Source organism: Suricata suricatta, chromosome 5 (genome assembly GCF_006229205.1).
Source record: "Suricata suricatta isolate VVHF042 chromosome 5, meerkat_22Aug2017_6uvM2_HiC, whole genome shotgun sequence".
In the NCBI taxonomy this organism is placed as follows: Eukaryota; Metazoa; Chordata; class Mammalia; order Carnivora; family Herpestidae; genus Suricata; species Suricata suricatta.
This window is the reverse complement of record NC_043704.1, coordinates 45134530-45161680: the sequence shown is the minus strand read 5'-3', so window position 1 is coordinate 45161680 and position 27151 is coordinate 45134530. Positions and strand designations below refer to the sequence as shown.

Here is a 27151-nt window from a genome sequence, read left to right as displayed (position 1 = left end):
AGAGATATATTTTTAATATAAAATAAAAGGTAATACATATCTTAGAACAGAAGACTATTTATATAGGTTTTTAAAGGCAAAATGAAATGGAATGAAAAGTACACTTCTACTCACATATATTTGCTTTAATGAAAGAGTACTTAAGAAATATGTAAGCTGGATTACAATTTAAGAGAATGAATACACAGAATTCAAATCACATCATAATTATTTTGAGGAAAAAAACCTCTTCTCTATCTAAGGGTTTACCTTGGAAATGACTCCGCATAACAATATACAGCAGAGCACAAAGGAATCATAGTTATGGAGACTCACCTTTGGTCTATTAGAATGTCAAAATAATTATAATAGCATTAGGCACATTGTGGAACAAACTTTCAATTACCTTGTTTTTAGTCTTTCATAACTGAAAGCTTTGGTTGGTGCCTAACAGAATAAATATGTGGTCAAACAACTAGGTTCTCTTTCATAAAAATAGATAAGTGAAATGTCAACCTTCACTCCCTGCCAGAACAGTATTTAATTATTCATTACTTTATATATATATTTTAAGGACTTGTATACTAAGTAGTACTTCAGGCACTCAGTTCCTGAAAATGTATACTGATTCAGATATCATGCATCTTTTTTACTTATGCAAGCTGTCACTTTTAAATCTCGAGAATGAAAGACTGACGGTTAGATGTTCCGCGGCAGACAGCTCATCTCAAACACTCAGACATGCACCTTGTTTTCACTACATAGCATCCAGCACAGTATTTGGCACACCACACTCACTGATTACATTTATTTGCTGACTAACACATACAGGTAAGTGGGAAAAATAATGCTACTACTGCTTTGTAAAATGTTTGCAGGGCTTGCTTTATGAATGTATGACTTACCCAGCAACACAGTTCCCTCCCCCCATGTAGAGTGTTAATGCTCAGCTACTGCCATCTTGAAATTCATAAAAAAAATTTATCTTTGAACACATGTTTCTTAAGTGAAGTGTGATGGGACAATAAGCATGCAATGGGATCCTGGAGCCCTGGCTCTAAGCAAGGTCCAGCCTCTGGTCACCTTCCCACATTTCTAAGATGGGTTTTCCAAAGCAGACTCCCCTGCTCTCTGCCATGCAATCTTCCAATGCCTGTCTCGCCCTGTCATGGCTGCCACCCTCTACCAGAGGTAGGTGATTGTGCTGATCACTGAAGAGTCAGGATCACATTTCTAGGTTTCTCCTGTGTCCAGTGGGGGTCTGGACATATGCACTAGCAGGGGCTAGGTTGGGTCTGTTAGCCCCAAGGAGTGCAAAGGTGTGTGTGTGTGTGTGTGTGTGTGTGTGTGTGTGTGTGTGTGTTGGCTGTCTATGTTTTGAAGAGGCCATGTCTTAGTAGGGGCAAGCTTCTCACCCACCAATGGAGATAGTCAACAGTTTCTAAAAGTGCAGTTTAAAGATTTAGGCATCCTTCCTTCTACTGTGGATTGGGAAGGCCTTGGGAATGGGGATGTCTTCTCTCCGTAAAAGCATCTCTGTGCAGAGGAAGTGCCCAATGAACTTGCTCAGTGCGTGGCAAGACCTCTCCTCCTCCTTCCAGCTCTTTCTAAGTACGGCCTACATTGGTCTCTTCTGGTTGGCTTGGGAAACTTTAAAAGCTGTAATGGGGGAGGAGGGACTGCAGGAAAAGGATTTGGTGATCTTGATGATTCCACAGATTCCACATTTTTATATTTGAATTTAAAGGTGGCATTGAGCTATATAAAACTGAAAGGTAAAGTTTATGTTAACAATTTGATATTGTATTTTTCATTACCTAGAAGAACATTAAATGACAATTAAAAAGCACCATGACAAGTTGAGATAAAAACTGCAGAAGGAAAAGGCTTTATATTTTAGTACCTCTAATGACCCTTTTTTCCAGCTTTTTGAACAAAGGGTCCTGTAGTTTCATTTTTCAGTGGGCTTCACAAATTATATAGCTGGACCTGACTGTTTTAGAATCCAAAAGAATTATAAAAGTGCTGAGGAATACATGGGAGAAAAAAAACTATTTGATCTAAATATTTTATATGGAATTTTAGTCTGACTAAAAGGTCACCAATTTGTTTTCAATCTTTACAAATTATTTAAACATGAATACATTTCACATTTTTAATAATGATCAGAAAAAATCTATCAACCTTGAAAAATTTTAAATTCTTACACACTAATACTTTTTCAATCTTTGGTTATGCATGTATGTATGTATGTATGTATGTAGGAGAGAGCACAAGTGGGGTAGGGACAAAGAGAGACAAGGACACAGGACTGGAAGTGCATTCTATGCTGACAGGCTGACAGCAGCAAGCTGATATGGGGCTCAAACTCATGAACTGGGCATCATGACCTGAGCTAAAGTTGAGACCACCCAGACCAGGCCACCCAGGCACCCCTAGTCCTTTATAATATTTAAAACAAAGACAGGTTTTAGAAAATATATTTTTTAAAACCTAGTGTTTAATAGTAATCTCCAACAAGTCAGTTATCCAAATCAATTTGTTTTGTAGTCAGAATTTTATTGATAAAATTAAATTGGCTTCCTTCTCCAAAGAACTGCATTGGAAATGAGCAAATACTTGGGTAGCATATGCCTAATCATAAAGTAGAGCCTTAAACCTATGGCAGATATAGATTATACACAATATGATCATATGCATTCATCTTCACTACTAACCATGTCTATTTTTGTAGGATTTAAGATATTTACTAAACAATCTCTATCAATACTTTTTAATTTCTATGAACAAATGCTGTTAACATTGTTAATGTAGTAGTAAAGACATTATAATAGCAATAAGATCTTATTACTTTTTACTTAGTCATCTATCCTGTAAAATGTGCAAACGAGAATTCCTCAGAGAAACAGCTGATACTTCTAAGAGCCAAATGCTTAAAATCAAGTTTAGGATTAAGCACACTTTTCTAGCAATGTATGCTCACCAAGGGAAAAAAAAACATGATTGCTATTAAAGGATGGTTTAGTGTTGATTGAAACCTTTTGTTGAAAATTCTGTACATAGCACATGAAGATTTAGTGAGCATGAAATTTAGTATGTGCTAAAGAAAATATGTGCAATTACTTCCTAGAAAAATTTATGCTTAAATTTAAGGCATTTTCATTTTCTACTCCCACTGCCTGCAAGTCTTTTATGTATTCACAAGTTTTCTCTTTAACTTTCATCTTTAACTCATGATCTGCTCAATTGTTCTGTTATCAAGAAAGGTATTTTTGCCTTCCCCATGTAAAATCCCCCCTTCTCTTTCTTTCAAATCTCCTACTCTGCTTAGTTCTTCATGGGACATATCACTATTTGCCACTAAAATACAGTATCTATGAAGGCAGGGACACTTAATTGTTTTTGTTGTTATTGTTGTTTGTCTGTTTTTCTCCTTTATTTGCCAAACCACTAGTTCATAGAAAAGTTCCTGGCACACAGTAAATATTCAATAAAAATTTGAATGAATTAATGAATAAGTTAATGAATGTAAGACAACTCAAATTATCTTCTATTTCTGTTAATGCAAGTCAACAGAGATTTGTTGACTGCATTACAGGAAATGTAGGTTGAGAATATCCTTAGTCAAAAATACATCATCTTTGCTCTCAAGAGGCTCACATGTTGGTTTGAAAAACCAAATACTAAAAATACATATGTATGGTTCAGTGAGATAGAAACATGCATGCTATTGAACACAGTTGACTGGGATCAGGTCAGTTTTTTCATTTGTTGACTAAGAATGGAAGCACCAACTAACCTAACATATTAATTCTAAAGTCTAAGGTCCTTGTCTAGATCATTCACTTACTCAAAAGATGCATGCTACAAAAAGACACTAGGATGTTTGGAAGTAATTCAATAGTTCTTAGAAGTAAGGACAGTTTATTATCATCCAGACTCTATTAAAATTCAACATTTGGCTGGACCATAAAGTTATTTAGTTATGATTAACTAGACTGATTGTTTTTGTTGTTGAAGATGATTTTAATTATCTTCCATAAATAAAATATTCAGCATACTTTTCAGAAAAGAAACACTTCTTGGATAGGAAAGTTTTATCCTTCAATATAAGTATTGGTAGTTTCTTAATATGTAATTTTCTTGTGTTTAAAGAATATAAAAAATACAAATAATACAGCATCTCTCTTAAATGATCATTATTGCCTTTTTGAAGAAACTTATGCCATTGGCTTGTATTCAGCATATATTTAGGAAGCACTTAAAACATACTGACTTTTTACTCTTTTACTTTGAGTAGACTTGTGCAGATTCTAGAAAAATAAGTATTTGCTGTCAAGAATTCTGACAGGACTGTGAGAGATATCCAGAGATAAAATACTTTAAAATACATATATAAAGATGAATGAATGCTTACAATGTCCCTAATTACCTACTCCAGCAATGTAAAAAGGTTGGCATTTGAGATAAACTGTATTTACAAAATGCAGCAGACTGTAAATCAAATAGACATCTCAAGTTTATAAATATATGAGAATTTGGTTTATTTAAATCTATTTTCAATGGTAGTCCAATTAATTATTGCTGCCTGAGCAAATATATGAAATCTCCAATCAAAATATGAGCCTAGGGTAAGACCTATGCAGAATAGTCACCTAATGGTAGAGATAGGAGTGTTAAAGGTGCATTTTAAGAAACCAAGGAATTAGACAACCTGGTTCTAACAGGAATTGCTTTAAAGACCCGTTAGCAAATATCAGCAGAATTGGTTTGTAATTTAGCACTTCTTTCACTTTGAACATAGCCCCTAAATGTTTGTGCACATGTCAGGATATCTACAAATACAATTTGTTTCAGGTTGACTATCGATGATTAACATTCTCTTTTACTTTCTGACCTGAATAATTCCTTTTACTGTACTACACACCTTAGTTTCCCTATCATGCACTAAAGATTAAACTAAAATGTTTTCTAGGTGTTGCTTTCTAAATGAAACACCTTTAAAGACCATTTAAATAAACTATGAAAATAGAAGATTGCAAAAATAGCTCTGAGGGATTGTAGAAGTCAGTTAATTAAGGTTTATTGCAAAGATTCCTAATTATGAGAGTCGTAGTTTTAAATCTATAATCTTATTTATCCAACTAGAATCAGAATAATCAAGGAATGTTCCTCCTAACTACAGCTAAGTGGTTGTAAGTGATTTGGAATTTTTTTCTTATATTTGTTTAATTGTAAACAGAGAACAAACAACTCAGGATTATTTAATATGGTTTCTTTAATATTTCTTAAAAATAATATATATACATATATACGTGTGTGTGTGTATATATATATATACATATATACATATATCAACTACATTAAAGAAAAGGCAATGAATATGTCCTCTTCATCTCCACATTTTAAAATGCACACACAAAAATTAGTAAAAACATAATATAGTTGTCTATACTTTTTGGTCTCTAATATTTTATTTCCTTACTCCTATAAGTATCACCTCATAAACAATATTATTATTCTGCTGATTTTCTTTTTCCCTATTTATGGTTCTGATAATATAGCAGCATCTTCTGCTAAATAGTTGATTCCCTAGATTACCTTGGCTATTTTACAGACACTCACCACTCATTTCTCCAAATTTTAAGATAAACCTCAGTTCCTTCCCCACATCCTGCTATACCTCGGCAATATATCAGCTTTTTAGATAACTTGTGTGCATTATTCATCAGTACCTAATCCCTCAACTGCTCACCCTCTTTTTGCTTACTTCCTTTTGCTCTGAATCTTTTTCCTTGTCTGTTCCAATCTCATTTTGCCTACTCATCTCACAGAACAAAACTTAATTTAAATGTCAGCTCCTCAGGAAAACTCATTCCCCAGACTTGGAGAATACATGCTCTCAGAGATCTTGCTCTTCTCTGTAGTAGGACTTATCACATACTAATTATAGATTTGTCAAGTTATTTTTTTATTACCTGCCTCCCCACCAGAGAGTAAAGTTCATAAGGGCTCATTCAGCAATGTATATATGTTGAATAAATTAAAGGTTTTGTGAACAGCATGTATCACTTTTCCATCTCAGTATGAAAACAATGTAACCTATAGTTAATGAGAAAAATCCTTGACTGTGGTCCTCTTAGACCAACAAACTTGTACTGTGTTATCTACCATATAACTTTGGAAAGTGCCTTTAAAGTTTCTTGAAAGAGATTTCCCAAAGTTACCCAAATGGGATGATCAAAAATGCATTCGTCAATTTGCAACTAATAGTTTTAATACTAAAACTATTATTGTATTATAAAAAAGGCTGGCACACATTACGATAGCTGATAGACTCTAGTTACTATTAGCTCCTTTTTTTACTCAACACTAGGATATGATAGAAAAGAGTAACAGATAAATGCACAGGCACAGATTGAGTTATTTTATACTGTTACCCTTGCATTTGCATTTTTAAAGATGTGATTCTCTACTGTTTAAAGTTCAGATACAATGAGGCAAAGTCTTCTTGGTGTTTCTCAAAATTGACGTGGAGACAGCCATTCATACTTGTAAAGCTGGTCATAATATACATTTTGTTAGTGCAAGGTTAATGTACTTTAATATTCAGTAGCTCACTGCCATATCTTGCATATATGCCTATTTCTGTTATTTTTTGAAGTTTTTATTTGAATTCCAGTTAGTTAACATTCAGTGTTATATTAGTTTCAGGCGTACAATGCACTGATTCAACGATTCCATACATCACCTGGTTCTCATCATGAAAACTGCACTCCTTAATCTCCAAAACCTACTTAACCCATCCCACAACTATCCTCCCTCTGGTAACCATCAGTTCATTTTCTATAGTTAAGAGTCTGCTTCTTGGTTTGTCTATCTTTCTCTCTTTTTGTCTCTTCATTCGTTTTTTGTTTCTTAATATCCACATATGGATAAAATCATATAATGTTCATCTTTCTGATTTATTTTCCTTACAATTCTTCTCTCTAGCTCCATCTGTACTGTTGCAAATTACACAAGTTCATTCTTTCTTATGGCTGAATAACATTCTTTATCCATTCAACTAATGCATACTTAAACTGTTTCCATAGTTTGGCTATTGCAAATAATGCTGCTTCTATAAATATAGGGGTGCAGGTATCCCTTTGAATTAGTGTTTCTGTATACTATGAGTAAATACCCAGTAGCGCAATTGCTGGATGATTGAGGACTCCTATTTTTTAACTTTCTGAGTAACTTCGATACTGTTTTCCACAGTGGTTGCATCAGTTTGCATTCCCACCAACTGTGCAAGAGGGTTCCTTTTTCTCCACATCCCACCAACACCTGTTGCTTCTTATTGATTTTAACCATTTTGATAGGTGTGATGTAATATCAAATTGTGGTTTTAATATACATTTCCTTGATAGTAAGTGATGATGAGCTTCTTTTAATGTGTCTGTTGGCCACCAGTATGTCTTCATGTCTCCTGTCCACTTTTAATTGGATTATTTGTTTTAGGGTATTGAGTTTTTAAGTGCTTTATATATTTTGGATACTAACCCTTTTTCAGCTATATCATTTGTAAATACTTTTTTGCATTCCTTAGGTTGCCTTTTAGTTTTGTTGATTGTTTCCTTCACTGTGCAAAAGCTTCTTATTTTGATGCAGTTCCAACAGTTTATTTTTGCTTTTGTTTCTCCTGCCTCAGGAGTCAAATCTAGAAAAAGTTGCTATAGCCGACATCAAAGAGGTTACTGCCTATGGTCTCTTCGGGGATTTTTGTGGTTTCAGTTCTCACATTTAGGGCTTTTATCCATTTTGAGTTTATTTTTGTGTATGGTGTAAGAAAGTGGTCCAGTTTCATTCTTTTTTGAGTGTTGTCCAGTTTCCCCAACACGATTTGTTGAAGAAATTGCCTTTTCCCCATTGGATGTTCTGTCCTGCTTTGTTGACTGATCATCCAGTTTGTGGGTTCATTTATGGCTTTTCTATTCAGTTCCATTAATCTATGTATCTATTTTGATGCCAGGGCCAAACTGTTTTGATCATTATAGTTTTGAAGTTTAGAATTATGATGCCTCTAGCTTTGCTTTGCTCTTTCAAGGCTGGTTTGGGAATTTGGTTTTTTTGTGGTTCCATATAAATTATAGGATTGTTTTTTCTAGATCTGTGTAAAAAGCTTTTAGTATTTTGATATAAACTGCATTAAATATGTAGAGTGCTTTGGGTAATAAAGACACTGTAACAACATTTGTACTTCTAATTCATAATCATGGATGTCTTTCCATTTCTTTTTGTTGTCTTTAATTTCTGTCGTCTGTGTTTTACAGGTTTCAGAGTACAGGTCTTTTCCCTCTTTGATCAGGTTTATTCCTAGGTATCTTACAATTTTTGGTGCAGTTGTAAATAGGATTGGTTCCTTGATTTCTCTTTTTACTGCCTCAGTTTTAGTGTATAAATGCAACAGATTTCTGTACATTGACTTGTCCTGTGATTTCACTGCATTGATTTATCAATTCTAATAGTTTCTTGGTGGAGTCATGTCATGCCAAATGAAAATTTTACTTCTTCCTTACTGATTTAGATACCTTTTATTTCTTTTTTTAATCTTTAGGTCTTTACTTATTTTTTGTATTTTTAATTGAGGTATAACTGACATACATTATATTAGTTTCAGCAGTACAACATAATGATCAGGTAACTGTATATATTATGAAATGATCACCACAATATCTAGTTAATATCATCACATATAGATACAGAATTTTTTTTCTTGGATGCAAACTTTTAAGATTTATTCTCAGCAATTTTCCAATATGCCACACAGTATTATTAACTATAGTCATCATGTTATACATTGTATCTCTGTGACATTTATTTCATAAATGGAAGTTTTGACTCCCTTTACCTATTTTTCCTACTCTTCACCCTCTGACTCTGACAACCATCAATCTGTTTTCTGTATCTATGAGCTCATGTTTTTTGTTTTGTTGTTTTTTTATATTCCACATATAAGTGAGATTATGTAGTATTTGTCTTTCTCTGACTTACTTCACCTAGCACAATACCTCAAGGTCCATCCATGTTGTTGCAAATGGCAAGATTTTATCCCTTTTTATGCCTGAATAATCTCTCTCTCTCTCTCTATATATATATATGTCTATATATATATATATATATATCTTACAAAATTTCTTTTTTAATTAAATAATTAACTTTCTTCATGTGAGCTGCTTTATTTTTTAATTTAAATTTTAAATTGAAATAATATTCCCATATATATGTATGCATATATATAACTATGTTTTTATTAATTAAGTCATTTTCTTCATGTAAGCTACTTTACTTTTTTAATTTAAATTTTAAATAGTTAACATACAGTGCAATAATGGCTTTAGGAGTAGAGTTCAGTGCTTCATTACTTACATACAACAAGTGGCCTCCTTAATACCCCTCCCCCATCTAAACCCATCCCCCATCCACCTCCCTCCATCAGCCCTCAGTTTGTTCTCTATCCTTGAGAGTCTCTTGAGGTTTGTTTCCTTTTATTTCTTTTTATTGTCTGATTGCTGTGTCTAAGACTTCTACTACTATGTTGAAGAAATGTGCTAAGAATTATCTTGTTCCTGCTAGTCATAATATTTCATTAAATATTTTTGTCAGTATTTTAGCTCGGTTTAGGTCCTTTATGTACTATTCAAATAAAATTTAAATAAATTTTGATTTATCTTAGTATTTATATCTAAAACACAGTTAAATTAAAATAGCAGTAATTGTTTCTTAATAGTCTTCAACAAAGAAAAAATTACTGGGGAAGATTGTTTAATAATATTATCCTTCTGGAATGTATAGTGTCAGTATATGGATACTATATTTTATTTTGTGGCTAATTAACTTTCTGTGCTCACAGTAATACAGTTTTAATGAATTATCTCATTTTTAAAATGAGAAACAATTTATATCTTTGTGCTAAGTGGAAAAGTAGATTAAATAACTCTTTTATACCTAGAATGAAAGGTTTCTCAGTGTAATATGTATGAAAATATGTAAACATAGTTAAATATATATTTTATTTAAAGTGATACACTGTCTTTACCCCCCAACTTAATTATATATACCCTATAGTTAAGAATAACTGCTTTGAGTTGTATTTTTTGACCAGGTGACAGACAAAAGGCCTTAGAAATAATCTGCTAATGTTGAGAGGAACAGAAGAACCTAGTCTCTTTTATTCTGAAGACACTTTGACAAGATTTTGTTGATACTATGGGAAAGAAGAAAAAAAAAGAGGAAATAGGAATTCCATTTTAACAGCCATAAAGCAAATTCTATGGTGTGTAACTATTTGCTAAATGAATGGGAAAATTAAATGGTGAATACAGAGATGATGATTGTACAGTATTATTTGGCTTTGCTTTACTTATTAGATGCATTTCTGAAGATTATTGGCAATGGAAAGTTATGTGTAATAATTTAAATAAAGTCACACTCATTTAAAATGTTCTTAGTAAAATGTTAAAGTTTTCTTTCTGTGCATTTTACAGGTTTAGCAATGCTTTTTAACTTTTTAAAATAATTTTGCAATAATTATAGATTCATAAAAATATGTACATGAAGTCCCATACACCGTTTACTCAGCCTCCCCAGTATTAACTATTTGCATAACTATGGTACAAATTCAAAAGCAGAAAATTGACATGGGTAATAAAATCCACTGGGCTGTTGTGTGTGTATAGCTCTATGCAATGTGTCATATGTGTAGCTTCATGAACTACCACCACAGAAGTTATGTAACTGTGTTATCATCACAAAGCTCTCTCCTGCTCTTCATAGCAATAGCCCTCTTTCTGAAATACCAGTTCTGGACTCCATTTATCTATTCCTCATGTCTATAATTATGTTACTTCAAGAATGTTATATAAGTGAATCACACAATATGCATCCTCTGAGATTGGCTTTTTTACTCACCATAGACCCTTTAAAATTCATCTAAGTTATGTGTATCAATAATTTGTTCCTTTTATTACTGAGTAGTATTTCAACATTTTCAATATACTTTTATTTTAAATATCACCATATGCTGCCTACTGCACCTCCATGCCCAAAATTGACATGTTGAAATTCTAACCTCAGAACCTCAGAACCTAACTATACTTGAAGATAGGGCCTTCAAAGCAGTAATGAAGGTAAAATGAAACAGGCTTCAGAATGAAATCAGCTTTGCTGACAGCTTATTCTTGGACTTCTAGATTCTAGAACTATAAGCAAATAAATTTCTATTGTTTAAACCACATAGTCTATGGTATTTGTTATAGCAGAGTTAGCCGATAAAAACAATTCATAAGAGTAGTTTTATCTTTATAAATTTATCTCATATATATATGCTCATATATGACAATATTTTCTATTATAAGACAATTGTTTGTGTGTCCATATAATTTATGAATGCTTTTCAAAGGGAGTTTTTAAAATCTCTGATGCTTTTCCTATATCATGCACTGCAATAAATCATGATATGAGGGAGTTAAAGAAACTATATACTTATAAAAATCATAGGGGTATTCCTGCCTAACTCTGTTGCAGCAAAAATCTATAGTGTTATGAGGGGAACATTTAACCAAAAGCAATTGGATTTTTTAAAAAGACAATGTAACTAGTTTTTACCTACCAACAGCTTTTGGATATATTTCTAGATATTTTTTGCTCTTTTCAGAGTGGATCATAGTTAAACATTTTGACTGTGATGTTTCTGCATCATAGATATGAGTTATAATTAATATTAATTCTTATCATTTGCTTTATTTTATATGGAAAAGGAATGGCAACATAAGTGGAATAATTGAATTTCCATTCACTTAATATTTTTTTTTGTATCTGATATTTGTTGGTAAGGTAATATGGACTTGCTCATTAAGATGTATTTGTATAGTATTATATCAAAAGCAATGCATAAATGTTAGAAGCATTATATCTAATCAATCTTAGTAACAAGTTACTAAATACCCTTACTAATAAAAAATATCTTTCTGGACCTTAGAAAACAGTACGAATAACAACCAGAAAATCACTTCTTTAGTGTATGGAGTATACAGCTACACCTCAGTGAATATAAGTCCACCAAGGAAATTATGCATCAAAAGAGAATTATGGGTTAGTTTAGAGAGAACAGCAGTGGAACTTACCATCTTGATCCGTGGTCACTGTAATAGCTGTGAATGGCTTGGGAGAAAAACTCAGCTCAGAAACTCCATTCATGGCTTCTATTTCAAAGGTGTAATTCACGTGAGACACGAAGTCAAGTACTATCACAGAATTGTTGATGAGGCCAGAATGTCTTGGGACGAAGCGGAGTCCTCCACCACAGTCCTCACACTGGCTGGCATCCAGGCCACATTTCTTACAGATTACACTGTATGTGAGATCTTTTCTCCCTCCTGTGTCACTTGGTGGGCTCCATTCCAAAATAAGGGCTGTTTCATTGATGTTAAAAGCCACATTCCTAGGAGCTGAAGGTGGCCCTAGAGAAAAGCAATTATAAAACAAATGTACATGTGTAGGACAATGAATGAGAAGGGTGCTAACTTGAAAACTTAATCAATAAACATTTGTCTTTTATATTAGTTTGACCCCTTTCTTCTAATAGGAACCATAAAGAAATATGGTGCGAAACATACGATTAAGTCTGGTAAGAAAGGAATCTTATCAGTGAAGATGGTCTGTATCTTAACATTTTGACATATGAATAAGAGTATTTTGATATTTAAAATCAAACCCCAAAGATCTCCAAAAGATATGGTAATAGTACTTTGAAAATTTGTTTACTGAAATATATAATTAGCAAACGTTATTTTAAATTGTGATGGTTTTAATTAAATCTTAATAATTATATCACCATTTTCAAAATTTGAAAAAAATAACATACATATACAAAACATACTGTCTTCAGTCTTTCAGTCTTCATATTATACTTGGTATATAGATAGAACTCCCACTTATTACCTTTGACAATCCCTAAGGATCTATTTCTCGCAGGTTGAGAAAAAATTATAGGTTTTAGGTAGACAGCGAGTTTGGAAGAAGAGGAAGAGGAAGGAAAGTTGGAAGCAGCAGAAAGGCTTTTCCTGGGGCCTTGCCAGTTTCATGGAATAAAGTATTATATGGAAGGGATAAAAAGAGGTATGTATACATAAGATATGGTGACTACACTTTTACTTAGATTAACAGTACTAAACACAAATAAGTGTGTTTTAAAAGCTAACAGGGAGAGCCACAGAATCTTTTTTATCATCAAAATTCTGCATAAACCAAGTCAGTTCTAACAAGTGCATGAGCATGTTTCCTCAGTCTCTTTTCCTATGGATCAACACTGCATAGAGTACTTAATATCCTTTAACTACTCTAGTCTTTTCTTAAAATTGTGTCAATAATCTTTTACACTTATTTGAGTACTTCAAACCTCAGTTTTGTATTATTCATTGTAGAAGCATTAACTGATGGTCTGCTCGGTGTTAGGCACTACACCAGGTGTGAAATAATACAGAATCCTTTATCTAAGAGACTATGCTTTTGATAGATACTTTAAAAATAATTCATTGAATAAGTAACTAATGAAATAACATTCTGCAATACTTTAGAAAAACTACCTAAAATGAAATCTAAAACAATTCTTTAAATTTCTGCTACCAAGAAAATTTGCTTAGAAGGTGGGAGAGAATCATGTACAACATTCTTTCCACAGGAAGAGATTAAAGTTTTGCTACAGGCTCCTTTTGGATTTCAAGATACAGTCATTACTCATGAAATAAATATTTTTAAGTGACTACTTTGTGTGCCAGATACTCTATTAGATCTTGGATTTACAGTGTGAATGTAATAGACATAATCCCTATTTTGTTATTTACATTTTAGTTGAATGGCAGATAAACGCACATAAACAGAATAATAAAATTCAAATTATAATGAGGGCATTTGCAAAATCAAAAGGAAAGGAGATGAAATATACATTATCAGGAAAACCAATCTGCAGAAAGATTCTGAGAAAGCCTCATGGACTTAGTGAGGAGGATGTCAGAGAGTGAAAATAATAAGGGCAAATGGTTCTTTAGTTCAGAAAGATCTTGAAATAGTCATGGAAGTGGCAGATAATCATTGTAGCTAGAATGCAAAAGGAAAAAGTAAGAAGTGAGTTTTTTTAAAGTTTTGTTTTTTTTTTTTTTTGAGAAGGAAGAAAGAACCTGTGGGGGAGGACAGAGAAAGGGGACAGAGGATCCAAAGCAGGCTCTGTCAGCACAGAAAGGCCAATGTGGGGCTTGAACTCATGAACCATAAGATCATGACCTGAGCCAAAGTCAGATGCTTAACTGACTGAGACACCCCTGAGTCCCAAGAAGTGAGTTTAAAGGAAGAAGGGGTTGAATAGCACAAAACTCCTAGGGTCATTAGAATGAGTCTGGATATTTTCCTATGTACAACAAAAACAGACTTACAGATTTAATATATGGAGGTAATGTGGTTTTTAAAAAAGAATTCTGTATGCAGTGTAGGGGATAGTCTTAATAAACATTGGGAACTTATAGTGAGATCTGTTATACAGTAGCATAACATTACTCATAAATTTGCATAACTATGTATTGCGTTTGAGACATTAATAATTATTATTTTCTATTTTCCATTTTTTTGGGGGAAGAATCCTGATAACAGTAACCTGATGGGTAGGGGCCTCAGATCTGTATGTATATCATGTAAAACCTGACCTAGAAAGGGGATGGTTAGCTTTTCTAAAAGGTTTCTGCATACTTTGCTTTATGTCATTTCATGCTCCAGAAAGTTGCAGAAATGTCTGCCTTCAGAAAGGAAAACATGGAAGGCATTACAGACTACAGCAAAGGGACACATGTTGCTTTTTACCTCCAACCCAGACTTAGACCTGGAAGATAAAGATTCATTATCATTATCATAAAAGGTCTTCCTACAGAATGACGCATTCATATTGTTGCTCTTTTCTCTTATTTATAATAGAAAACATGAGTTATTATTCACTTGCATTTTCATGAATAGGAAGAATGTTATCAATTATGTTATGGGTGTCTGCGAGTATATAACTGTCCGCCTGGAGACGCCCTTCTTACTCCGGGGCCCTCAGACCAATGTGCATGACGGTTAAATAGCTTTTTAATTGCTGTTAAATTATGCCAGCTAAACTGTGATTTCATGCAAATATTAAGCTGTAATGACATACAGTGAATCATTTACTAAGATTTAAAACGTGGAACAAAGAGAGACAATTAATTCTAATCCTCAGATTCAAGTAAATTATGTGTCACTGGGCTTTTATGAATGTGGCCTGATTGCTTTGTTATCATTTATAAATTATACAAAGATTATGTGACATTGGGGAAAAAAAACTTGGTTCAATAACCCTTTTGGAGACATCTGTATAGAAAACTCTCAGGGATTTCCCGATGTTGATTTTTTTTCTTTACAGGAAACAAGTAATTCACATAGAAGAAAAGACGTCACTCTCCAGATTGACTTCATAAAAGAAGGGCAATTATTATAATTTGTAACTAGCTGTTTTTCAAGTCTATCATATATTAAGCCTTACAATAAAACTACAATTTTACTTCTACTAGTGTATCTAGTAAGTATATTTTTAATCTTTTGCTTTAGTTTGGATTCCTGCATTACACGTTTAAAGAATAAAAGAATATTATTCTAATAGCAAACTTATGAATAGCTGGGGGGCAGTACGGTCTTTTCTTTTCCCAGAAAAGCATCCGAGCCTGCAGCCCCCATCTTCCTCTCAGTAGCAGAGGCAAGGTGGGCTATGATTTTTATTTCATTTTATGTAATTTAAAAAAATAGAACTGTATTTCATGAAATATGTCCTTCGCAATATTTCTAGTACCATGAGATATCACACAAAAAATGAGTTTAGTACTCAAACTAAGACTCCTCTAGTAGACAGATACTGAAACAAAAATAACACAATTGGCTTCACTTTGTTGAATTTAACATTTTTAAAAATGTGTTCATTAAACCTTATTTTCCAAGAAGCATTTATAGGAATACTAGCATTCTGCAGAACATTAAGAGGCTGACACTGAAGGACAGCAAACTTAAGGACTGTGTTTCAGTTACTACATCAATTGCTGTAGACTTATACTTCATGATTATAATTGTAGAAACACATTAACAAATAAACAAGGGTCTTTTTAAAATTGACTCAAGACTAATTACTCACCTACATATAGTTAATTATGTTTGCAGATGCATTTTCTAACCTTAAGAACAATGAAAGTTTGATCCAAATAACTCAGAGTATCAAGTCATGGAAGGCTATTGCTTGCTAAACTATATTTTATGAGTTACTACTTTGCAATAATTAAATGTGTTTGTTAATTTAATGTCTATAATGAATATAGTAGTATATATTTCCTGAGGGAATGGAAACAGAAGCAAAAAGAAACTACTGGGACTTCATCAAGATAAAAAGCGCCTATATTGTGAAGGAAACAATCAACAAAACTAAGAAGCAACCTATGGAATGGGAGAAGATATTTGCAAATGACATATCTGATAAAGGATTACTATCTAAAATCTATAAATAACTCAACAAACTCAATACCCCAAAACAAATCATCCAGTGAATAAATGGGCAGAAGTCATGAATAGACACTTTTTCAAAGAAGACATTCAATGGCTAACAGATACATGACAAGACGCTCAATATCATTCATCATCAGGGAAATAAAAATCAAAACTACAATGAGATGTCACTTCACACCTGTTTAAATGGCTAAAATTAACAATGCAGAAAGTAAGTGTTGGCAAGGATGTGGAAAAAAGGATTCCTTTGGCACTATACTGGTGGGAATGCAAACTGGTGCAGCCACTCTGGAAAACAGTATGGAAGTTCCTCAACAAATTAAAAATAGAACTACCCCACAACACAGAAATTGCACTACTAAGTATTTATCCAAAGGATACAAAAATACTGATTCAAAAAGACACAAGCACCACAATGTTTATAGCAGGGGTATCAATAATAGCCCAATTTTCAAAAAAGCCTAAATGTCCATTGACTGTTGAATGGATGAAGATATGTTTACACACACACACACACACACACACACACACACACACTGAAATATTACTCAGCCATAAAAAAGAATGAAATCTTGCAATTTGCAATGAAGTGGACAGAGCTAGAATGTATTACAGTTAAGTGAAATAAGTCAGAGAAAGACAAATATCATATGATTTCACTCATAAGTGGAATTTAAGAAACAAAACAGCTGAGCCTGGTGGAAAAAAGAGACAGGCAAATCATAAAACAGACTTAACTACAGAGAACAAGCTGAGGGTGGCTGCAGTAGGGGACAGGTGGAGGGAAGGGTTAAGTGGATATTAAGGATACTTGCTGTGATGAGCACTGGGTATTGTATGTGATGACTCACAAAATTCTACCATTGAAACTAATATTACACTGCATGTTAACTAACTGGAATTTAAATAAAAACTAAAAAAATTAAAAATGCATATAGTAATATATTCACCTAATAATCAGGAAATTTCTTTATATCTATGAGTTTACAAAGGAAAGAAAAATGTCCTATGTTAATCTATGCCAAAAATCATGTTTAAAAAACATACTGAACCATCTAGAATTGTCTAGGTAAATAATTTTGCAAATGAGTAAATTGTAAAATACATTAAATAAACACATAGAAATAATTCACATGAAAAAGTACATTTCTAGATTTTAATAATGTACAAAACTATAGGTTGCCAGATTTGCATATGGATGTAATTTAAAACTCTAAAAGTTATCTCATCACTTGAATTATTGCTATTTAACTTTTATCTATAGCCACATTGTTAACCTAATGTCCTTCCTATTGATCTTTGAAAAATGTATTTAATAGGTGTATCTGTAAACAGATTCTGTATTTTTCTTCTCTAAGCCACTTTGTACTCTACGTTTCATTCACAAAATGTTTGTATATTTGGAAAGAGATGATAAATAATCACAAATGTGGGGCTTCATCCTCACTGGAGGGAAGATAAATCAAATTAGTCAGATAAGGCAAGGAGAACCAGGAAAGTACTGTAATTATGTCAAGGTCATGAAGTATATTAATGGTGGGATAATACCTAGGTATTTTCATATTTATATTTTTTAACTTTCATATGTATTCATTTTATAGATAAAAAAACACATGTGGATAGTAAAAGTATTTTATAGTGCTTTGCTTAGAGAATATTGTCAAATACAAATTTTCAAAACATACAAATTAATGAGAAATGCATTTCATTCTAATAACAGATTCTATTTAATAGTGTTATAAAAGAGCATTTAAAAAACAATTTTATATACAGAAGAACAATTGAAAATTAAATTTTCAAGATAAATATTGCTTAAAATACAGCAGCAAGTGCACTTCAAATTCTTTGCATTTCTGGTATTTTCATTGTCTTCAATATTTTTGTACCTACTTCTGTAACTAAATCGATGTCCAAAACTAAGACTTACTATCCATTGAGGCCCCTGGGAGGCTCAGTTGGCTGAACAGTCAACTCTTGATTTTGGTCTAGGTCATGATCTCATTGTCATGAGATCGAGTCCTGCGTCAGGCCCTGTACTGAGTGTGGAGTCTGCTTAGGAGTCTCTCTCTCCCCCCCCCCCGCTCTGCCCCTCTCCTGTGTGTGCTCATTCTCTCTTTCTCTCTCTCTCTCTCTCAAACACTCCAAAAAAAAAAAGAGAAAAAAACATGCTATCCATTAATGTTTTCATAGTACTATGAATGGTGACTTAGATAATTCTTTTTAGACTCTCCAATTACTTCTAAAATTCACAATTAGTGAAAACAAACAACAAATGTCTTATTGGCCAAATACCACTCACTTCCAGAATGAAACCTACCCTCAGCCTTATCACCACATGTCTTCATAACCAGGTCTCTTGCTCCCTTTTGCTGCATCTCAATGCTTTTGCACATGCTGTTCCTTTATGTCCTTTTGTTCCATGGATGATTCCTACTCATCCTTCAGTTTCCAATTTAAGTGTTACCTACTTGTGACACTTCCCTACTGGTCCCAGGGCAGAAATGAGCACTTTTGTACCTTTATAATTATGAATTTCAAAAATATAGCCAGCACCTTGAGCACTCATTTTGTTATAAGATGTGTACTTCATATTTCATATGATTTATTTCATTCATCTCACAATAAACCCAAAAGGTAGTTATTCATCACCATTTTATAGAAGATGTGACTAACAATTAACAAGGGTACACATTACACTGAAATATTTGTATTAGTGTACATAAGTTTATCCTGGTCCAGCTGTTCCAAAGACAATATGTGCTTTTACTAAGGGGACAAATAGAAGGCATGTTTTTATGCAATCCTCCAATAATTATTTTTCAAATAGTGCCAATTTTGACAAATATTGGAGAGCAAGAAGTTTGAGGTTAAGATCCTGGTGTTACTGTAAAGAATAGATTCATATAACTTAAAAATCAAGAAGTGGAAGGGAATGACTATATTACAGTAACAGATTAACTAATAAAGACCCAAGGCAAAAAGGGTAATTTAAAACTTCAAAGTTTTAAATTCATTAAAAACTTTTAAATTCCTCAAAAACACTTAAGAATTTGAAAAGTAAACATTTGTGGCCCCAAATTTCTATGCTCTACAGCGCAGATATAATTTTACCTTGGAAAAATTCCAAGAAATGGTTATTGGCCACCCTTACCAATTCAGAAAAACAAAAGGGAAACCCATAGAATAACTAATTGTATGAATTATAGAAAAGTATTATTGCTGTACAGGTCAAGAGTTAAATGGAAAGACACACGTATGATAAAAATGGACTAAAATACAAAATGAAATAATGAGAAGACTGGCTTTGGGTCTTCTGAGCCAGGTATCATCCAGTTCCCTAATGCCATATAAAAAATTATGCATGCATACATACAGCCTTTTTGTGTTTGAGTCAATTATTTTTAATTAAAGACTCATTAGAAATAGAAAAGAGAAATATGGAAAGACTAAGTACAGTCATAACTTGGGAGGGAAAATGAAACAATAAATAAATAGATTAAAGCAAATTAATAACCCATCTCAGAATGCATAACACTGTGAAGATAATAATGAATGCTCTCTTTCCGATTATGGATGCTTCTTGGTAAGTGGTTTGTTGCATACAAGTAGATGATACTGAATGGTATAATACTCTCTGAATTCCAACTGTTAGAGGCATGAGAGCAAGTGGTAACTCAATTCTCCATCATTAGCAGAAAGACCATTTACTATCTCTTTCTATAGAGGTATATCTCCCAGGTGATTTGGTAAAAGAACCTCCACTGAAATAAAGATTAAAGTATTTGCATTTAGGAAATTCGATGAAGTTCAAATAACATCCTACATCAGTGATCAGTATTGTGGAAACTGAAATTCATTGCATACAGGTATTTATTCCATATATAAAGGTCATTTTAATTAAAAAATATGCCATTGCAATATGCTGAATGAATACTTAGAGTTATTTTATATAGTATGAGAAGAATATAACATAGCCTTCTAGAAATAAGAAACTTCATCTTTCTAAGTTCTGCCATTTTAGTGTCTGTAAAATTGTGGTTCCTACATTGTGCTTACAATGAGCTACCTAACCAATTAGTTACACTTTTGTATTTCAGTTGTGAGATGGAAAAGCAAGGAACCAGAATCGTTTTCTCCATGCAAAACATGCTTAGGAAAGGGAGAAGAAAAAAACTGAAAGATATGGGGAAATGAGAAAGCAAGCACAGCAGGGGTCCCTGGGTGCTAACATGCTGTACCCACCCAGAAGTGGGGGACATGAGTCCGACAGCATAAATGCAGAACACCTGTTGCATCTCAACATACGACTTGTTCTACTCAGAATAAGAATGAGAGATAATGACTTTTAAAATTGCTAATTATTCCAGCAATAAAGAAGCTATTTTACAATATTAGCCTTAGAGCAAAAGTAAATTCAACTTTTATAAGTTCATGTCAATCTTCGTCACCATATGTCTAACACAAAGACACAAAACCATGATATTTGCCTTTACATTAAGAATGAAGTTTGAAAAGACAATCTGTAAGATATTTGATTCATATTCAGAAGACCAAAAAAAAAAAACCACAGAGAAATCCTTAATGATATCCATTAGAATTACCCATTAATATATATGATTTACATTTTATGTTTTGAACCTAAGTGGGTAACACAAATGTTTGTTGAATGTGTTAATCTTCCAGCATCTTTTCAGTAGCTTTTAAAAAATCTTATTGATTTAAAAACATGAGAAACATCAAAATAAAAATGCTAAGACAGTGTAATTACATTTTGTCTAACTTTCATGCAACCCTGTATTCGACCGTCACTTCATTTCTCTTGACCCTTTCCTACTGCCTTTCCTGCTGGACGTACTTTCTTAGTACTTCTTATTTCCTTTGTGTCTTTAACCTCAGTGAGTATTTTTCTCTTCTGACCTGGAAAACCCTTAGATAGTTATTTTGATAACAGATTTCTTGGCAGGCAGCTGCGTCTCCGGTGCTCTCAACTGCTCTCAGAGGCAGCCCTAACTGACCAAGACCTGATATTAAGGAGTGTCCTCTAAAGCTCATCCTTCAAAGCACAGAGTATACATTAATTAGTCACTTGAGAAATAAAGTTAAGGGTTTATGAAGTAGATTAAAAATCCACAGAAAACATTTCGGTATTTCATTTAAATTTCTTATTCATAATTTCTTTTATGTATTTTGCAATTCAAACAAAAACGATGTAAGGAATTTTTAAAAATCAAGAAGGCCTCAGCTTACAAATATGTTGCTGATATAGCTGGTCAGTATGTCTGTTTGAAAGATCCTAATATAGTTAAAATTAGAGAGAGAGAGAGAGAGAGAGAGAAAGAGAGAGAGGAGAGAGAGAGAGGGCTGTCTGGCTGGTTTAGTCTGTTAAGTGTCTGACCTCAGCTCATGCCATGATCTCATGGTTCGTGAGTTTGAGCCTCACATCTGGCTCTGTGCTGACAGGTCAGAAACTAGAGCCTGCTTCAGATTCTGTGCCTCCTTCTATTTCTCTGTCTCTCCCCCACTCATGCTCGCTCTCTCTCTCTCTCACTCACTCTCACTCTCACCCTTGCTCTTGCAAGAATAAATAAACATTGAAAATTAAAAGAAAAATAGGGAGACATAGGGTAGGGCAGGACTTTGAATATCCTTAGATTGACTCACAATTTTGGCAAATGGGGGTTGAGCTTTGAAGGACCTTAGGAAGAAGTGGTAATATAATCAAGGTTTATTATTGTTTCTAATAGTTTGTAATATTTGGAGGTATGGAAGACTAAAGGAAGGGAACTAGCCAGGATAATATTAAACTAGCCCAAGGGAGAGTTGAAGTCCTCAACTAAAAGGACAGGGCCAGGAACTAACAGGAAGGAAGGGATAGAAGAAATGCTAAGAGGAAGAATTGATAGTACTTGTGACTACAACATTGATAGGACATGTTAGGGTCAGGGCAAGAATTACTATTCCAAGCTTTCTGGCTTAGATGCATGAGTAGATGAGGATTCACCAGGACAAGGATATAAAGTTGGGCTGGGTTAGAAGGCTAAGAGAGAAAGCAGTAAGCTGGCTTTTGCAGGTTGAGCTTGAAATTATTAGTTTACTCATTCAACAAATAAATGAATTCTAAATAAACTTTAGAACCTAGTGTCTAGTGCCTATGTACTATTATTAGTGCTGGAGAATAGAAGAGAAAGAATATCCATGATCTCATGGATCTTATAGTCTAGTGAGACTAGAATAACAATAAGCAAAGAAGGAAATGTACAAATAAACAGAAATTTTAAAGACATAATCCATAAAAAATAAAAAGTTATAGGGGCACCTGAGTGGCTCAGTTGGTTAAGTGTCCAACTCTTGATTTTGGCTCAGGTCATGATCTTGCGGTTCATGAGTTCGAGCCCCATGTCAGGCTCTGTGCTGATGATACAGAACTGCTTGGGATTCTCTCTCTCCCTCTAAAAATTAAAGAATCACTTTTAAAAGTGACATGAAAAAGAGTACTGGGAAGAATTCTATTTTTGAATGACTGGCCAGAAAGTGCTTGTCCTAAGAACTGATATTTGAACCTGAATAACAAAAAGAAAACAGCCATAAGAAGATTTTGAGGGAGAGTATTTCAAGTATAAGAAACTGCTGGCACCAAGGATGAGAACAAGTTCGGCATCTCGGAAGCCCATTAGATCAATAACCAAAGGGAGTATGGAATGATTTAATGCCAGACATTTGGGCGGGTTAGGACATATAGGTTGTCAAATCCCACAATTAGTTGGCTAGACAACTTTGGACCTTAGGAAAAAAACCAGGATATGAATAAAAATATAGGCACCATCTATTTAAAGTAGTATTTGAAGCCATGAGAACAAGCACATATGAAAAGATAAAAAAGGAAATAAAGGAACATGAGGAAAATCAATATTTAACAGGTAAGGAAAAGAAGAGAAACCATCAATGGTGACAAATACAATGGTGAGAAAATTAGAAGGGTGAATATGATGTCTTAGAATAAAAGGAAACAGTTTCAAATAACAAAGCCAAATAATATGAATAACAGGACAAAAACATTACTAAAATAAAATGGCAAAGACCATTGGTCAAATTTTCTTATGTAGTTTATGTGAAGTGGTAGTGGCAAAAATCTGATTGCTCTCTTAGAGTGAAGAGCAAAAATCTGAATGCCGTAGAGTAAAAAGTGAATAAAAAATGCAGTAACCATATCCAATAAAGACTGCTTTTTCAACATTTGTTTTTTGAGGAGAAAAAGTATTAGACTTGGAATATTCTTTTAATGATGGAAATTCAGGTATGCTTATAGGTTGTGAGGAAGGAGTTAGTGGAAACAAAATGGCAGAAAAGGAAACTAACAATAGCCAGGTCCAATAGATTGAGGATCAGGCCACCCTCCTGCCCACCACCACTGTAAGAATTAACTTTCAATATGAGGTATCATTTTTTTTTAACTGTAGCCATTTGAAACCCTTAAAAATGTTTATGATGTGGACACCTCTCCAAAGAAGATAGATGACAAAAAGCATATAAAAAGGTGCTCCACATTACATGTCAACAGGGAAAATACACAAATTAAAACAACAATGAGATTCTACTACACATCGGTTAGAAATTGTCAAAGTCCAGAATATTGACATCACCAAATGATGTCAAAGATGTGGAGTAATAGGAACTCTCATTCTTTATTGGTAGGAATGTAAAATGGTAGTTTGGTAGTTTCTTAACAAAACTAAACATATTCCTACTATATGATCCAGCAACCACACTCCTTAGTATTTACCCTAAAGAAAATGAAAACTTATGTCCACCCAAAAACCTCCACATGTATACATACAGCAGCTTATTCATAATGTCAAAACTGAAAAGCAACCAAGTTGTCCTTCAGAAAGTAAATAGACACGTAAACTGTGTTACATCCAGACAATGGAATATTACTCAGCACTAAAAACAAATGAGCTATCTGGCTATGAAAGATATGGAGAAATATTAAATGCATATTACTTAGTGAAAGAAGCCATACTGTATGATTCTAACTATATGACATTCTGGAAAAGGCAAAGAAGTATGGAGACAGTAAAAAGATAAGTGATTTCCAGAAGTTAGAGAGTAGAAGTTATGAATAGGTGGGGAACAGAGGTGTTCTAGAGCAGAGAAAATAGTGTGTAACATACTTCAATGATGGATACATGCCCTTATTCATTTTTCCAAACCCAAGGAATATACAACACCAAGAGCGAACCCTAATGTAAACTGTAGACATTAGGTGATTAGGATGTGTCAATGTAGGTAGAAATAGTACCATTTTGATAGAAGATGCTGATTACAGGGGATGCAATGCATATCTGGGAGCAGCGAGGCTTATGAGAAATTTCTGTATTTTCTCTTAATTTTGTTGTGAATCTCAAACTGCTTTAAAAGAATAAAATCTTTATGTGAGTAAATCTTATAGATGATGTGTCTCAAGATTATAAAATAAAAAGATACCTATCTCTACATTGAAAATCCAAAGAAATCATAAAACTCCTAATGGTGAAATTCATTTTTAAGGATTGTTGTTATTGTTTTCATGATGGCTCTAAGGAGGAGGGGAAGACTTCTTGGAGTCCTTAAGATCATATCAATTATACGATCACATACTATAATATATGAAATCTTTCCCTAGTAGGCCATGTACTAGCCAAATGTCCTGGTTTATAATTTCCAATGTTTTAGTCCTTCACTTTCTTTTAAACCCATACATTTAAAATCTCTATGCCTCTGATACTAAGGGAAAATATGCCTGCTCTTAAATCCCTGGAAGATTCTCTGAAAGCAGTTTCAAATACTAAGACTGACAAAAATGCCAGAAAGTGATAGCACTGACTGCTTAACTGACCCAAATTCTGCCCTTAAGATAATACACTATTGGAACAAAGGTGATAAAGAATGTCTAATTCACAGATACATGATCTGGCAGTTAAGAGAGCAAGTACCTATTAAAATGTATCTATTATTTGTGATTAATGAAAGACAGAAAAGGCTGATTGCTTGATTCTTGGACTCAAATGTTCTAGATTTCAGTGAATTTATCCTGGTCCTCTTAAATCTGATTGTTCGATGACCTCCTGCCTTGTCATTTTTTATTTTTCTTCCCTAACAATTTAATTTTATGAATTTTAGGAGGAATGATACTTTGGAGTTTATGGTCCTTACTTTTTCTGCATATAGTATAATAAATGGTAGGATCTCTCACCCTAGTTAGACTGTAATTCAGAAAATCTGGCTGATATTAGATAGGCAACAGAGGTGCAGGACTTAATGTATTTTGTGAAAAGGTTAGGAATTCAGTATATACATATTTTGTATATATATTTGTAGGAATGCAAATGATGGAATCCATGAGCTAAGTAGTATAGTATCAACCATAAACTGAGTGATAGTTTGAATACTAGATGATCAAAACTATTTCAAATTCAATTGTGAAAGAACAGCTACTGTGCTAAACAAATATGTATGTAGCACCTACTATGTGTTAGGCAATGTCAGCACTTTTCAGTTATTAACTTATTTAATCATTATAACTACAGAATGAGGTATATACTGTTATTATCACTATACATGGGATGACTGAGGGTAAGAGAGGTTAAAGAATTTGCCCAAGGTTACATAGTTCAGCTTCAGCTCAGGTCATGATCTTACAGTTTGTGGGTTTGAGACCTGACAGCTAGCTCAGAGCCTGGAGCCTGTCTTCAGAATCTGTCTCCCTCTCTCTCTGACCCTCCTCTGCTCATGCTGTCTTACTCTCAAAAAAAAAACATTAAAAATATATATATTTTACTCCATTGTGTATATATACCACATCTTTTTTTTTAAGATTCTAAGATTTATCTTTTTTTTAAGTTTTTTTAAATAGTTTATTGTCAAATTGATTTCCATACAACACCCAGTGCTCTTCCTCATAAATGCCCTCCTCCGTTACCACCACCACACTTCCCCCCTCCCCCTTTCCCTTCAACCCTCAGTTCATTTTCAGCATTCAACAGTCTCTCAAGTTTTGCATCCCTCTCTCTCCCCAACTTTCTTTCCCTTTTCCCCTCACCCTGGTCCTCCATCAGGCTTCTCCTGCTTTCCTGCCAGACCTATGAGTGCAAACATACGGTTTCTGTCCTTCTCTGCCTGACTTATTTCGCTTAGCATGACACCCTCAAGGTCCATCCACATTCCTACAAATGGCCATATTTCATTCTTTCTCATTGCCATGTAGTACTCCATTGTGTATATATACCACATCTTCTTGATCCACTCATCAGGTGATAGACATTTAGGCTTTTTCCATGTTTTGGCTATTGGTGACATTGCTGCTATGAACATTGGGGTACATGTGCTCCTATGCATCAGCATTTCTGTCTCTCTTGGGTAAATCCCTAGCAGTGTTATTGTTGGGTCATAAGGGAGTTCTATGGATAGTTTTTTGAGGAAGCTCCACACTGTTTTCCAGAGTGGCTGCACCAGTTTACATTCCCACCAACAGTGTAGGAGGGTGCCCGTCTCTCCACGCCCTTGCCAGCATCTATAGTCTCTTGATTTGTTCATTTTAGCC

General features: G+C 33.7%; 1 protein-coding gene across 2 annotated transcripts in view; it reads right to left on the bottom strand.

Annotated features, from left to right (window-relative positions):
- EPHA6 (EPH receptor A6) overlaps nucleotides 1-27151 on the bottom strand; it is an 852931-nt gene that overhangs the window by 432942 nt on the left and 392838 nt on the right. For both annotated transcript variants that reach the window (XM_029939169.1, XM_029939170.1), the window contains exon 5: nucleotides 12147-12482. In XM_029939169.1, coding sequence (XP_029795029.1) covers nucleotides 12147-12482 — 336 coding nt within the window. The remainder of the gene's footprint in view (nucleotides 1-12146; nucleotides 12483-27151) is intronic.